This window comes from Mangifera indica, chromosome 9 (genome assembly GCF_011075055.1).
Source record: "Mangifera indica cultivar Alphonso chromosome 9, CATAS_Mindica_2.1, whole genome shotgun sequence".
In the NCBI taxonomy this organism is placed as follows: domain Eukaryota; kingdom Viridiplantae; phylum Streptophyta; class Magnoliopsida; order Sapindales; family Anacardiaceae; genus Mangifera; species Mangifera indica.
The window spans coordinates 1,015,877-1,031,917 of NC_058145.1; the positions used below are offsets into that span (position 1 = coordinate 1,015,877).

Below are 16,041 nucleotides of genomic sequence, written 5' to 3' on the forward strand. Positions count from 1 at the left end.
AAAGAATGGTAGCCACTCGTTTGCTATTTTTATTTTTGTGGTAGAAGGTCGCTCTCTTATCTTCAATTGATCACTGCCCTACCATTAGTGTCGGTAGCACTCACTGGAGCGTTTCAATGGTTAAATAATTTGTCCTATGTAATTATATTTATATGTGAAAGTGACATAGGTTAAGGCTTGATTCGTGCATATTTAGAGGATTTTAAACTAATAAATGGATATGCATAAAGGGTATAGTTGCACACATATTCATTTGACATCATATCAACCAAATGGGTAATATGTTACATTGGACTTTTTCGAAAAAGGGTATACAACTGTTTATGTCTAGGATTAGGCTTAGATATGATTCGAATTGGTTCGATCTTGAAAGTCGAATCAGTTCGATTTAACTCAACTCAAATTCGTTTGATTAAAATTTAAACTAAACTTGAATCAAAAGATTTGGTCAGTTTTTTAATTAGAGCCGAATTTGAGTCAAAGGGTGTTTGGTTTGGTTTAGCTCAAATTCAGCTCGATTAAATAATGTCCTAGTATAGTTTCTTGTGCAAATACTGTTGCTGTGGGGACTCAATTGTTACTACAGTAAGAACTCCATCAAATTATCTTCAAACTTGTTTTTTATATTTTTATATTCTTTAGATTTCATTTTTGTCCTATCATCCTTTAAATAGGGAGGTCATTTTTGGAATATTTCAATTGGACGTAGAGATGAGATGATCTTCAATTTCTAATACGGTTTGGATATAACCTGAGTCAGCTCGGTCTCGAAAGTTGATTTGTCTTAATTTAGCTTGACTCAAATTCATTTGATAAAATTTGAATCAAATTCGAGCAAAAAAATTTAGCTCGTTTTTTAATACGAGTCTAACTAAAGCCGAGGGGTGTTTGGCTACACACTCGTACATTCAGTTACAATTGAAATCATTATCTCATAATTTTATACAATGCTATAGAAAAATTTTATGTTTCGATCAGCCACTATGGTGGGAAGCTTTAACTACAAATCCTTATGTCACTTGAGCAACTCTATTTAAGCAGACGTGATGAAGAATTACGAGCACAACAATATAATTTTTTTCTCGAAACTCAACTTTTGAAATACTAACACGATGTCGGACGGCGAAATTGTTCTATATCCCTGTCAGGGAAGTGGCCACTTAGTCTCCATGGTTGAGTTTGGCAAACTCTTTCTCTCAAACCACCCTTCTTTCTCAATCTCCATCATTATCCCCACTGCACCATTCGAAACCACCGCCACTCACGACTATATAGCCACCGTATCCACCGCCATACCCTCCATCACCTTCTATCGCCTCCCACCCGTCGTTCCCCCTCAAAATGCTCTCTTTTCTGCAAAAGATTTCCCAGCCCTAGCTTACCAGCTTGGTCAACTTAACAACCCTAATCTCCATGAAACCCTCTTGGCTATTTCCAAGCGCTCAAACATCAAAGCCTTTGTTATTGATTTCTTCTGCAACGCCTCGTTCCAAGTCTCGTCAAGTCTCAACATCCCAACGTATTATTTCTTCGTCTCTGGAGCAAACAACTTTTCTCATTTTATTTACTTCCCCAAGATTCATAGAAAATTAACCCAGAGCTTGAAAGATCTAGACGACATGAAATTAGATGTCCCTGGCTCACCGTCCATTAGAGCAAAAGACATGCTGCAGCTAACACTTGATCGTGCGAGTTATGAGTATCAATGCTTCGTGGAAACTGCCATCAACATGACAAAATCTTCAGGGATAATAGTAAACTCGTTTGAATTGTTTGAAGAAAGGGCTTGTAAAGCACTAGCCAATGGAGAATGTGCACCAGACGACTCTATGCCAGCCGTATATTTCATAGGCCCGGTGGTGAATGAAAAGAATGACGGTGGTGATAAAGTAAAACACGAGTGCCTGAGTTGGCTTGACAATCAACCGAGTCAAAGTGTAGTGTTTTTATGTTTTGGAAGCATGGGAGTTTTCTCTACAAAGCAGTTGAAAGAAATTGCAATCGGTTTAGAAAGAAGCGGCGTTAGGTATTTGTGGGTGGTGCGTACTCCACCGCCGAACGATGAGACAGTGGAAAAGTTAGCAGAAACTGATCCAAGCATAGAGTCTTTCTTGCCGGAAGGCTTTTTGGAGAGGACAAAAGATAGAGGACACGTAGTGAAATCATGGGCGCCACAGGCGGCTGTACTGAGTCATGACTCAGTAGCCGGGTTCGTCACTCACTGTGGTTGGAACTCAGTTCTGGAAGCGATGTGTGCTGGGGTGCCTATGTTGGCTTGGCCATTGTACGCAGAGCAAAAAATGAGTCGAACCTTCTTGGTGGAGGAGATGAAGGTAGCCTTGCCAGTTAAGGCGTCAGAGGAGGGGTTGGTGAGTGCAGCCGAGTTAGAGAAACGAATCACTGAATTGATGGAGTGGGAAAAAGGTAAAGCAGTAAGGGAGCAGGTCAAAGTAATGAAAGAGGGAGCTGCAGCGGCCACTAGCGACGGTGGGTCATCTCGTGTCGCCTTAGCCAAGTTAGCCGAATCATTTAAACAAGGTTGACTAAGTCAACGTGGTGGACAAACCCTCTTGAAATGAGTCTACTGACCGGTTGATCGGTAGAAATGTGTCTATTTTAACATAGCATTTTAATCGTGATGACTTGAAGATTAGACCGTACAGATGAGGTCATTTTAATAATAATTATTTAATCTCTATTATTAATTTTATCCAAATCGGGGTTAAACTAACCAATTCAATATGTGAGCGCAAAGTCCAATTTCTAGAAGAAGTGAGTAGGATTCCGATTAAACTCACTATTTTTTTTTTTCCACGACAAAACACATCATGGCTTTAACTACTGTGCAAAAAATATATAAGATTCAAGGTTTGCTGTCATCTAATAATAGGAAATGCGGTTAAGAAAACTAACCAAACTAAGGATTCCAATTGAACCCTTAGTTTGGACAATTAATAAATTTTTTTTAAAATTAAATTTTAAAAAATTTATGTTTTTCTTTTAAACTTTAAAATTTTAAAATTTAGAACCTACAATAGCAACAAAAACAAATCTAGACGACGATGATGAAAGAGGGACAATGAAGACGATAAAAAAACCCACACCAGAATGACAAAGGTACCCATGTGTCCATAATGACAAAAGACTATGGAATTTTGTCTATAAACTTACTTGAAGTATGGTGCATGGATGACTAATATGTTAATTTGAAATAATAAAACTATATGTATCTATTTTTTGTATACACATATCATCACATAATTGTCTAATTTTAAATTAAAGATAAAATAATATTTAATTATGTGATGACACGTATGAGTGAGTGGGTTTTTTTGGATTTTATGCTTTTTTTTTTTTAGAAATTTCAGCTTGTTACATGTTTGTGAAGTTGAACATTGATTAAATTTGATGCTCTGTCGAAACCCTGACACATTGTTGCCGATCTTGCGAATAAGAAGTTGAAAATGTTTTCATAGTGTTTGCTTGTAAATTTGATGCTCTGTTGAAACCCTAACACATTACCGGTTGTTTTTCCTCATTTATCATTACAAATGTTTATATGGAACACTTCATTGTTTCAGCTGCTTGGGATATGATAAGAGGATTGAAGAACTTAACTACAAGGTATATATGCCATTTGCCATCAATGATCATATTGTGTACGCATACTTGGGCTTTCAGCTTAAAATTTTTAATCCTTAAATATCCTTTCTGATCCAAATATAGAGTATAAATGAGTTGTTATGTCTGATGGAAAGTTATTGTCTATCTTCTCATGTCTTTTTATTTTTAACAAGGTAAACTTATCTAAGTTTACTCTTGTGGCTACATTGTTGTTGTTGGAAACGATCTTGAAGAATCGTGGGGACATTGCCCATATGCATGTGGCAGAGAGAGATGTTCTTCATGAGATGGTTAAAATAGTAAAGAAAAAGGTGAGAATGTTTCTTGAGTAGTTTTTGTTGTGTTTCTGTGGTTTACTTATTTCTTTTTGTCGAAGTTTGTTCATGGTTCTCATGATTCTGTATTGTAGCCTGACTTTCACGTCAAGGAGAAGATATTGAGTCTAATAGATACTTGGCAAGAAGCTTTTGGAGGACCGAGGGCAAGATATCCACAATATTTTGCAGCATACCAGGACTTGTTGGTACGTTTCTGGTGGATGGTTCTTTAAGTGATTAATTAGTGGAGAAAAAACCTATGTGATGAGACATGGCACTGCCGTTTGATTCATCTTTTCATGCATTATCTACGTAGATTCATTTCATTATACATTTCTCTATTAATTTTTAATAACTAATTTTTCTATCGTTATAACGTTTTTTTTTTTAGTGTTTGCTATGATTGCATTGGTTATGAGTTTCTCAATCTGGTGAGAAGATCGTGTCTTCCTTTGCTCATTTCTGTTTTAGTTATTGTTGTAATTTTGCATTGTTAATTTTGGGAACTCTTATTGTATGGTTGAACTAAACTGGTATTAGTAAATTAGACTAAAGGAAACACCTTTGCCTTAAATGTAAGATTTTATTTACGAAATCCAAACTAAATATTCGCTTGTGTTGCTTATTTGTTTTGCTTATTTCTGTTAATCTTGAATAATCAACAAATCTTGGGTAAATATTATAACAGAACTGTAACACTTCTTCCGCATCTTAGAAATATAAAAGATTATTCAAAAGGAAGGGACAAGCATCCATGGATAAACTTTCAAAAGATATCTATAGATAGATGAGGAAACCCTCCTAAAAACATAAATATTCTAACTAGAGATCTCTAATCATCTGCATCCTCTTTAGGACATCCATTCTTCCAGCTTTATTTATAACAAGTCGATTACCTAAAAAACTTCATCATGTCCAATTTGGCTGCAGTTTAATTTTTTCTCATATAATAGATATAACAGTGTTGTACAGAGATTCAAAATTCCGTACTTTCGATTGGTGATAAAAGATATTATAAAATATTACCCCAAAGTCTTCTAAAATACAGTTGTTTAAATTAAAAAATCCCAAATCTAATTTCTAGAAGGAGGAAGATTCCAATAGAACTCACTATTTTTTTTTTACACGACAAAACACGTCATGGCTTCAACTAGTATGCAAAAAATATGTAAGATCCAAGGTTTGCGGTCATCTAATGATAGGAAATGCGGTTAAGAAAATTAACAAAAGTCTCTTCCCCTTTCCCATGCCCAAAGCCGATGCTAGTAGAAGACAATTTGATGCTTCTCCAAAGATACACATTGAATGGGCCAAGTCAATGTAAAGTAAATACTTCTTTTTCTCACATTTAGTTTTTTGTGGAAAATTGCAGAAAAATGTACTATCATGGCCTTCACAAAAGTCCAAGTTAAGCAATAAAGAATTTTATCTTATACATGGAAACTCAGGGCTGCTTGACTTGGGTTGAAAGACTCCGATGAATAAACACAACTACATATAAAATATTATACATTATATTTTTTCAAATGTTACTGAATTTTGAGGAATTCACTACTCCAACAAATCCTTCCTCTTTTAATATTGATTTTATCTTTTGTTAGTGACTTATTTACATAAGAAATATTTCTATAAATTTTATAGAACTTTACACAAGATTTTTTATGAAATTTAGTATATAAATGTATACAATATTATTATATAAATGGATAACTTTAAATTAAATATAAAATAATATTCAATCTTGTAATGACATGTATGGATGAGTAGGTTTCACATATTATTGTTATTTCTTAATTAATCCTTCTATATTTTACTTTTATTAACCTTGATCCTTTGAAATCTCCAAACAACTCTATTTAAGCAGACTAATTACAAAGCATTACGAGCACAACGACATAATATTGCTCTTGAAATTCAAGTTTCTATTCAAATACTAAAACGATGTTGGACGGCGCAATTGTTCTATATCCCTGTCCAGGAAGCGGCCACCTAGTCTCCATGGTTGAGCTAGGCAAGCTTATTCTCTCCAACCATCCTTCTTTCTCAATCTCCATCATTATCCCCACGGCACCCTTTGAAACCGCTGCCACTCACGACTATATAGCCACCGTATCCACTGCCATACCCTCCATCACCTTCTACCACCTCCCATCCGTCGTTCTCCCTCAGAACGCTTTCTTTTCTGCAAAGGATTTCCCAGCCCTAGTTTACCAGCTTGGTCAACTCAACAACCCTAATCTCTATGAAACCCTCTTGGCTATTTCCAAGCGCTCAAATATCAAAGCCTTTGTTATTGATTTCTTCTGCAATGCCTCGTTCCAAGTCTCGTCAAGTCTCAATATCTCAACGTATTATTACTTCACCTCTGGAGCAAACAACTTTTCATATTTGATTTACTTCCCCAAGATTCATAGAAGCTTAAACAAGAGCTTGAAAGATCTTGATGACATGAAATTAGAAGTCCCCGGTTCACCATCCATTAGAGCAAAAGACATGCCAGAAATAACGCTTGATCGTACGACTTATGAGTATCGATGCTTCGTGGAAACTGCCTTCAACATGACGAAATCTTCAGGGATAATAGTAAACTCGTTTGAATTGTTTGAAGAAAGAGCCTGTAGAGCACTAGCCAATGGAGAATGTGCACCAGACGACACTATGCCAGCAGTATATTTCATAGGCCCGGTGGTGAATGAAAAGAATGACGGCTGTGGTAAAGAAAAACACGAGTGCCTGAGTTGGCTTGACAATCAACCGAGTCAGAGCGTAGTGTTTTTATGTTTTGGAAGCATGGGAGTTTTCTCTACAAAGCAGTTGAAAGAAATTGCAATCGGTTTAGAAAGAAGCGGCATTAGGTTTTTGTGGGTGGTGCGTACTCCACCGCCGAACGATGAGACAGTGGAAAAGTTAGCAGAAACTGATCCAAGCACAGAGTCTTTCTTGCCGGAAGGCTTTTTGGAGAGGACAAAAGATAGAGGACACGTAGTGAAATCATGGGCGCCACAGGTGGCTGTACTGAGTCATGACTCAGTAGCCGGGTTCGTCAGTCACTGTGGTTGGAACTCAGTTCTGGAAGCGGTGTGTGCTGGGGTACCTATGTTGGCTTGGCCATTATACGCAGAGCAAAAGATGAATCAAACCTTCTTGGTCGAGGAGATGAAGGTAGCCTTGCCAGTTAAGGCGTCAGAGGAGGGGTTGGTGAGTGCAGCCGAGTTAGAGAAACGAGTCACTGAATTGATGGAGTGGGACAAAGGTAAAGCAGTAAGAGAGCGGGTCAAAGCAATGAAAGAGGGAGCTGCGGCGGCCACCAGCGACGGTGGGTCATCTCGTGTCGCCTTAGCCAAGTTAGCCGAATCATTTAAACAAGGATGACTAAGTCAACGTGGTGGATGAACCCTCTTGAAATGAGTCTACTGTCAGGTTAATCTGTCGAACCGATGTTCGGATCAAAGAATTATTTTATTAAGCTATCGATAAATTATTTAAATAAATATCAAAATAATCTTTTAAAAAAATTTGTTAATTTAATCATTAAATCTAAAACGTTATTTATATTTAATGGTTTGACAATCATAAAATTATAATTAAAAAAATTAATACCTAATCAATTATATATAGAAATGTGCCCATTTTGGCATAACACTCTAATCCTAATGACTTGATGATTAGACCGTATAGATGAGATCATTTTAATAATAATGGTTTCATCTCTATGATTTAACAGTTAAACCATAAATTATTAATTTTATCTAAATCGGTTGAACTAACCAATTTAATATGTGAGCCGATGATTAAACTGTAGAAATATGATCATTCTAGCAATAACGATTTAATCGCTGCAACTGGATGATCGAACTGTAAATCATCGGCTGAGTCTATAAATTTGATTCAGATTTTAAGACGATGTTTTATAATCTAAGAGGAAGAACTATGACTAGATGGAAGTGTCAAATCCATCTTGTCATAGCAAGACCAAACACACCGTCAATCATGGTTTCTTGTGGAAAAGAATGCCAGAAAATGAGTTGAATTTTTGTACATAACAACTACTTCATTGTCATCTAGTTTATGGTCTACCAGCTCCAGAGGTTCTTCAGTAGAAACTGAACTCTAAAAGACAATACCAACTCCACCCAGGTTGTCTTCCATTTAAGTTAGCCATATCATGTCCCACAATCCAAGCCTACCACTGTCACTGATTTAATATTAATTTCTGTCACGGAAAGTTAGACCATTTTATCATATCAAACAGTATAGTCTTCTTATAATTTATATTAAATATTAATAAAATATAATATAGTCTTTGACCCTTCAAGACTCTGTCATTATTTACCAGTCAAAGCCTAACTCTCCATTTTCGTATTTAGTTTTGAACATGCAGCAGAAAGTGAATGAATTTATAAAAGAAATGACTCAAATGAGCCATAAACAACACTTCCATAAATGGTATTTATATTTTTGCGGAGATAACAAATAATATCTTTAATGGACCGAATATTACTGATATATCTTTCTAAATTTTTTCCATCATCTATTGCTTAAATTTTTCTTGGTTATAATAATCATTCAAATTTAGAAAGAGTTTTGGCTAAAAACTTAAAAATCATGATGCACCTAGACAAGTATAAATGTTTTGATTTACCCCAACACTAAGGTTTTCATAACTAGATCGATCCATAAATCATTTTAAGGTCTAATTCTAGTAAAATTGATTGGATGGTTTTGATCAACTAATCCAATCAAAATTTCAGTTTTATATAAAAGTATGAAAAAATTTGATCTGATTATATGTCCTCTATGCATTGAACATTTATAAAACCTATGAAGAGAATGATAGAACTTGTTTTCATGACAAGTGAAACATTTATAATCATGCAATAAAATTTACTTGGTCGTGATTTGAAGAATTACAATAAAAGTTAATTATAAATTTATAGTCATGCAGTGGTAGAATTATAATCACTGTATTTAATAACTAAGGAATTATAATCATTCAATCATATAGAATTAAATTTTTAAGAAATTAATTAAAATAGGTACGAAATTTTGTCTAAACCTTTTTGGGTAAACTTGGAGTGATTTTATTTTTTTAAACAAATTTAATTTTTTATTCTAATAATATACCTTACTTTATTACTTTAAATTCGAAATAGTTTTTATTAGACAATTTTTTTCTTTGGTATCATCATATTGAGTATACAGATTAATTTTTGTATAATTGTTAATATTTACGGATGAAAAATAGATTAATTTCTAATGTAAAAGTTGATATTTACAAATCGTAACGAAATAATAAATATAACTACACAAAGTGCATGTGAGTGTGAAATGGTGCGTACTAGTGTGAAAGAGTGCACACGAGTGTGAAAAGATGTGAGCGGATGTGAAATGATGCACTTGGGTATAAAAGGGTGTGTATAGGTACGAAAGGATACGAGCGGATATGAAAAAGTGTAAGCAGATGTGTGAGGATGCTTGCAGGTGCAAACAAGTGCATGTTGATGTGAGCGGGTGCATGAGAATGCATATAAGTGTGCACGCACCCCTTTACATTTTTACACTCTGATTTTATTTATATATATATATGTAAAATATAATATAATATATATTTTTATATATAATATATTTTATATTATATTATATATATTAATTATAATATATATGTAAAAAAAAAATTATATAAATAAGGGGTGCAAAGAAGTGTGTGCACCCCTTCGCACTTCTTCGCATCTCTTTTATATAAATATATTGTGCATATTTATATGTGTTCTCATGCACTTACTTGTACTTTCACCGATTCATTTGTAATCTTTTGTATCTACACATACTCTTTTGCATTTGTTTGCACACTTTCGCATTTGTACACATCTTTTCACACCCGTTTGCTCCTTTTTACACCCACATGCACACTTTCGCACCCACACGCACTCTGTATAGTTTTGTTTATTATTTTGTTACGATTTGTAAATATCAACTTTTGCATCATAAATTAATATATTTTTCATTCGTAAATATCAACAATTACACAAAAATTAATTTGTATATTCAATATAATGATACTAGAGAAAAAAATTGTCTAATAAAAAATATTCTAAATATGAAGTAATAAGGTAAAGAGTATTACTGAAACAAAAATTAAATTTACTTAAAAAATAAAATCACTCCGAGTTTACCAAAAAAAATTAGATGAAAAATTTGGTGTATATTTTAATGAATTTCCCTATATTATTTACCATAAATAAAATCTTTAAAACTTATGTCAAGCACAAGGCCACTGATCTCGGAATAATGATACTATTTAAAATAATACTATTTATCATACATTATTTATATAATCATGCGGAATTACACAGAATTATATAAGTTTTAGTGGTAGCAGAATTAATGTTTTGACTCAAGCATGATGATATAAAAGTTGTAATATGAGGTGGCTTCCCACCTGTTAAGGAAGCTTTCCCACCCCTGAAGAAAACGACCGATCTATTAACCTTGGGCGGCGAGCTATGGGACGGTCGGAAACGTGTATAAATACTAGTTTATAAAAAGTTTCAACCATAAAACGGTGGAAAACGTGTATAAATCATAATTTTAATGGACAAGTTAAGTCATTGAACCAGACTAGACTGCGAATCGACGTTACACCGGCGGTCTAGCTGTCGCCTAGCCTGGAAAGTTGAAGAAAATGATTTATTTTTTATGCATTAAAACCGTTTTAAATGTTTATTTATAATTTGATCAGTCCAATCCATCAGTTTAGTACGATTTTATAATCCTTACATAACACAATGAATATACTAAACAAGTACATGTCAATTATATAAAAATCATCAATAAACATATCATCTTTCGTCACTAAAGCTACCCTTAGGCACCCCATAACTGCTTTCCATCCTCTTATCAACTCATTATCCACTAAAAAATCGTTATACTTTAAATCATATGTCTGCCAACACTTATCAATCCCATGGAAAATATTAATTCTTCGACAATGTTGTAAGGTAAAAAAGTAAATATAGAACAAACATGTGAAAAAACACAGGCATTTGTCATTATTTTAAGACTTTTAGTTATTTCACGTGGGCTACCTGTCAGAGCCTTGATGAATGGTGAAAATGGGAAGCTCCAGGGTGTTAATGGAGCCACATGCTGTCATCACCCTGATTGTAAGGTTCCCTTTCACCACATCTTATCAGGAATGAACGATTCAAATCAATCAACACTCAAAACTGATATGGGCTTACACCATGATTGCACGCAGATAAGGCCATTGCTGATTTCGTACTGAAAAAAAGAAAGTTTCTTGATTCTGCAGAATCATAGTTGCACTTACTTCAACACTTGGAACAAAAAGAAGCTCATTTGGCAGTGACACTGCATTAATCAGGTAATCATTTTGAGCTCTTTCTTTCTGCTGTTAAAGTTATTTGATTGTGTTATGGAGTTTATGTATTCTGCTTTGTTGGGCTTGTGCTAAGAATGTTATGGAAGAATTGGCATCATCACAATCTCTCTAATCTTTATTCAGTGTATGTATCAAGACCTTCACCATGGCTTCATTTTTCTTCTCTTTTCTTGAGATGCAGAGGTAGTTTGTGAAGCTTGGATAGGGAAAATCTTGCATATATTAATGTTAGTACATCAGAGACCAAGGTACAAAAGAATAATCCGAGAAAGGGGAAGCTTTTGGTATTTGTAATTCTAGCATCGACTCTACCGATCCCTAGATAGGCCTAGGGTTAGATTTGAGTTGAGTCAAACATGCATATGAGTTGGTTCGAGTTTAATTTTAATCTATTATAGGTAATTCAAATTAAATTTAAACTAAATTTATGTTTACTTGTTGAAAAGTCGTCAACGGGATGAATAATGTTATCGGTGGAGTAAATAATATTACAAACAAATAAATATTATCACTGATGGAATAAATAGTATTTTTGACAGGTAATCAATATCATCAGAGGAGAATTCAAATTGAATTTAAGATAAACTATTAAATTAAAACTTTAACTCAAATTCAATTTGTATTGAATAGAACACTAATTTAAGTCAATTTGACTCGGTTTAAGTTCAGTCTTATCTCTAGTGGTCTAATTGAGAGAAGGTTTCAATCCTTTTACTCCTTGGTTTGGGAGTGTAAGTTTACTTTGAATGGTATCAGACTGATGCTGTTTTATCTAAATGCTAAGGAAAGTCTTTACCTTTTATGTTAAGTTTTGGATGGAAGAGACTTAACATCATTTTCTAATGCCCTATCAACAAATTTTAAAGTTTCGGTTTCAATGTCCATATATGATCAATCGTTTATCTAAATGAGGTGGACTTGGCAGTTGAGACTATTTAATATGGGCCAAAAGACTTGTTTCCACCCAAGGTTTGATATAATTCCAAAGTTTCATCCTCCAACTTTCAAAATCCTAAAATCTACCCATGAATCAATTTCTATTAAAAATATCAATTAGAGTTATAAATAAAATCGTTATTTAACAAAATGTTTTTTTAAATTAAAGTTTTATCATATTTTCCTCTAGGTTTAAAAAATATCATTTTCACCCACACCTAAGGTTTGAAAAATAAACATTTTCCCCCTTGGTTTTGTTGTTTTGCCTTGCTCCTCCTCCTCCTCTAGTGGTCGGAGCCGGCCAACCACCATACCATCTCTCCTCCCTCTCTCGGACAATAACAAATTGTCGGCCAATCAGAGATGGGTCGATGATTCACCGACTTAAAGAAGAAACAGATTTATGTGTCGCATAGATATGTTTCTTTCAATCGACATATAGATCAACCAAAACAAGAAATAAAGTCTTCTTCTTGTAGATATGTATGTTGATCGACACACAAATCGATCAAAAGAAATAAATTTGTGTGATACACAAATTTGTTTCTTCTTCAATCCAATGATTTGTCATCTTCTAAGAGAGTGAGGAGTGCTAACGTGGTTGTTGGTCGGCTCCAGTCATCGAAAGAGTAGTGGCAAGCAAAACAACAAACCCTTAGGGGGAAATGTTTATTTTTCAAAACTTAGGTGGGGTGAAAATGATAGATTTTTAAACCTAGAGGAAAAAATATGATAAAACTTTAATTTTATAAAATTTTTTATGAAATGATTATTTTACTTCTAACTTTAATAGATATTTTTAACAAAAATTAACTCATAAATGGGTGTTTGAGTTTTTGAAAATTGGTAAAAGGATCTTGTATTATATCAAACCTTGGGTGGGTACAAATCTTTTGGCCTTTATTGTATCAGTACAAGTTACAGCCTAAGATAGCTGCTCATTGTCTCTGCTCATTGCTTTCATTTTCCTTCACTTTCAGAATAAAATTTCACTCCAGTGACCGAAAAAAATAAAATTTCAGAATTAGTGATTTCACTCAAGTGAACATCACATCTACATGCTAAAGGAATTGAGTTGAAGGAAGCGGACTAGTGAAAGCAAGTTGAAGGAAACGAGTAGGAATAAGGGGGTTTGATCTATACTTTTTAAATCTTTTTTAGTTTTAATTATAAACCTAAGTCTTAACCAAAAAAATAACTTTATTGATCTCAAGGGTTAGTAAAACTGATGGAATATTAGAACTTTCAAGGTAAAGGTCTATATTAGAGTCTCTGTCACGTTTATAAAACTTTGATTTATTCGATATAGTAGTTGTGAATTCGGTCACCATGTCTTGGGTTTATCTTTTCAACAAATATAGACAAAGTCTCCAGTTATCAAAAAAAACCTTTTGTTGAAAAAATTTTAATTTGTAATAGTATATTTCCCCTTAATGATATTTCAAGAGAATATATGAAGATAAAAAAGATTATAAGGTCCATACAAAGAATAGAAAATATAAAAAGAAAATAAAAAGAATTTCCAAAATTGGAGAAGGTGTGTTTTCTTTTCGAACAGACATAATTAAGGGAGGATAAGAACTTACTCCAGGATGCGTTTTAAGATTGAAAGCAATAAAAAGATAACCAGAGCATGAAAAAAGAAAGTGCCTATACATATAAATGGTCTACATTTCATTTGCAGAATCTATATTTAAAAATCCGCGAACTCTATTTATAATACAATTCTGTATTAAGCCTGATAGCATTTTTTGAAGGGTTGCTCTAAATTTAAAACATTTATATATATAAATATTCTTTGTCTCTGCAGGTTTAGGAATAAAGATTTATATTTGGCCGGTCTTATTGACAAGGCCAAACCATTGCAAATTTCTAAGATGGATAAGCCATTGGAGGTGGAGATAAAGGGCACCACAGAAATGATCAAGCCATCTTCTCCAACTCCCGATCATCTGAGAAACTTTAACCTCTCCCTTCTTGATCAAATTGTGCCTGTGGAATACACAGCTGTGGTTCTTTTCTACACGGGCAATGGGGATGTTAATAATGCCGCAAAAAAATCTCAACGTTTGAAGACTTCATTATCACGGACTCTCTCGAGCTTTTATCCATATGCTGGGCGCATTAAAGATCATAAGACGGTGGAATGTAATGACAATGGAGCTGTATTCGTTGAAGCTTATGCAGATTGTTGTTTATCTGATATTCTTCATAAACCTGATCAAAAGTTTTTAAGAAAATTCCTTCCGACTGAGATTGAATCTCCAAAAGCTGGCACAGGCCCGCTGCTTCTTGTTCAAGCAACTTTTTTCAAATGTGGCGGAGTTGCTCTTGGAAATTGCCTTTCACACAAAATGGCAGATGGAAATACAACAGGTTTCTTCCTCACTAGCTGGGGTGCAAATTCTCGCGGGTCTAATAAGGCGTTGATTCCTCTATTCATTGCAGCTTCTGGGCTTTTTCCACCTGATCATTCTTTGGCTCCTTACATGGATGTAATCGGTTCTAATTTTGTAACCAAGAGGTTTGTTTTATATGAATCAAAGATTGCAGCCCTTAGGGCTAAAGTTTCCAGTGCAAATGTCCCTAAACCAACCCGTGTAGAAGCTGTAACAGCGCTCATTTGGAAATGTGTAACCACCGCCGCTAGGGCCAACCGGGGATTTCCAAGGGTATCTCAAACATCACACTCTATGAATTTACGAAAAATGGTGGTGCCGCCATTGCCGAATTATGCAGCAGGTAATATTATAGGGGACTTTCTGGCTCAAACAAAAGACAAGAAGCTAGATTTAGAAGACTTGGTTTTAAAATTAAGGAAAGGAAAGGAAGAATTTCGTAAAAAGGGTCTTCAAATTCTTCTAAAGAACAAAAGTCTGACAAACCCAGAAGAGTTAAGCAACGAAGTGGAAAATGAACATAAAGATTTCTATATGTTCTCAGATATTAGTAGATTTCCTGCATACGAAATAGATTATGGATGGGGACGACCGTTATGGGTGAGCGTTCCAAATTACAGGCATAATATGGTTATGCTGGTGTCCACCAGCGATGGCCTAGGGTTAGAAGCGTTGGTGACTTTGTGTCAAGAAGACATGGCTTTGTTTGAACATGATCCAGAGCTGCTTGCATTTGCAGATTACAATCCAAGTGCCTTGTCAGTACCAAATCACTTAGGGTTTGTTTCACGTCTTTAGGAATGAAGATTAATTAGCAATTTCTTAATTTCTGGCTGTTGGTTGATCTTGACATGGATTAGTAATTCTATTTGATTTTGAATAATGCTACATGCACCCATATTTGAGTACCCAATTGGTTATTCAGATGATGTGTCATTATATAATTAAATATTAATTTATTCTTCATTCTAAATCACTCAATACATGATAATACATTATTTGAGTACTTAATTAGGTACTAAAAACTAAGTACACTCAGTTTTGATCTTAACATATATTAGTAATTCTATTTCATTTTGAGCGATGAGATGTGCATTCATTTTTAAGTTTTGAATTGAGTACTCAGATAGTTGTCATCATTTGATTAAATATTATTTTATCCGTAATTCAAAATCATTCAATATCATCTTAATTCCAAACTGAGTACTCAAAAGTGAGTGCATGTAATTTTACTGTTTTATCCTTTTTCATTCTTTTGTAACTTTAATTTCTAATTCATGTTTGATCTTTTGCTTTGAGGTTTAACAAATATATCCTTGATTTTGAAATGTGGATATCATCCACTTATATTATTTATTCTCTG

The 16,041-nt window shown here is 34.1% G+C and overlaps 3 protein-coding genes across 3 annotated transcripts; all 3 read left to right on the forward strand.

Moving 5' to 3' along the window:
- Nucleotides 1–976: 976 nt before the first annotated feature.
- On the forward strand, nucleotides 977–2,705 carry LOC123225297 (UDP-glycosyltransferase 88B1-like). Its single transcript, XM_044649229.1, has one exon. The coding sequence runs from the start codon at nucleotides 1,113–1,115 to the stop codon at nucleotides 2,541–2,543; it is 1,431 nt and encodes a 476-aa protein (XP_044505164.1). The 5' UTR covers nucleotides 977–1,112; the 3' UTR covers nucleotides 2,544–2,705.
- A 3,096-nt stretch (nucleotides 2,706–5,801) lies between these two features.
- On the forward strand, nucleotides 5,802–7,456 carry LOC123225354 (UDP-glycosyltransferase 88B1-like). Its single transcript, XM_044649289.1, has one exon. The coding sequence runs from the start codon at nucleotides 5,883–5,885 to the stop codon at nucleotides 7,311–7,313; it is 1,431 nt and encodes a 476-aa protein (XP_044505224.1). The 5' UTR covers nucleotides 5,802–5,882; the 3' UTR covers nucleotides 7,314–7,456.
- Nucleotides 7,457–11,049: 3,593 nt separating this feature from the next.
- Nucleotides 11,050–15,599, forward strand: LOC123225465 (BAHD acyltransferase BIA1-like). The gene is made up of 2 exons (XM_044649414.1): nucleotides 11,050–11,325; nucleotides 14,090–15,599. The coding sequence occupies exon 2, from the start codon at nucleotides 14,157–14,159 to the stop codon at nucleotides 15,474–15,476; it is 1,320 nt and encodes a 439-aa protein (XP_044505349.1). The 5' UTR covers nucleotides 11,050–11,325; nucleotides 14,090–14,156; the 3' UTR covers nucleotides 15,477–15,599.
- Nucleotides 15,600–16,041: the final 442 nt, after the last annotated feature.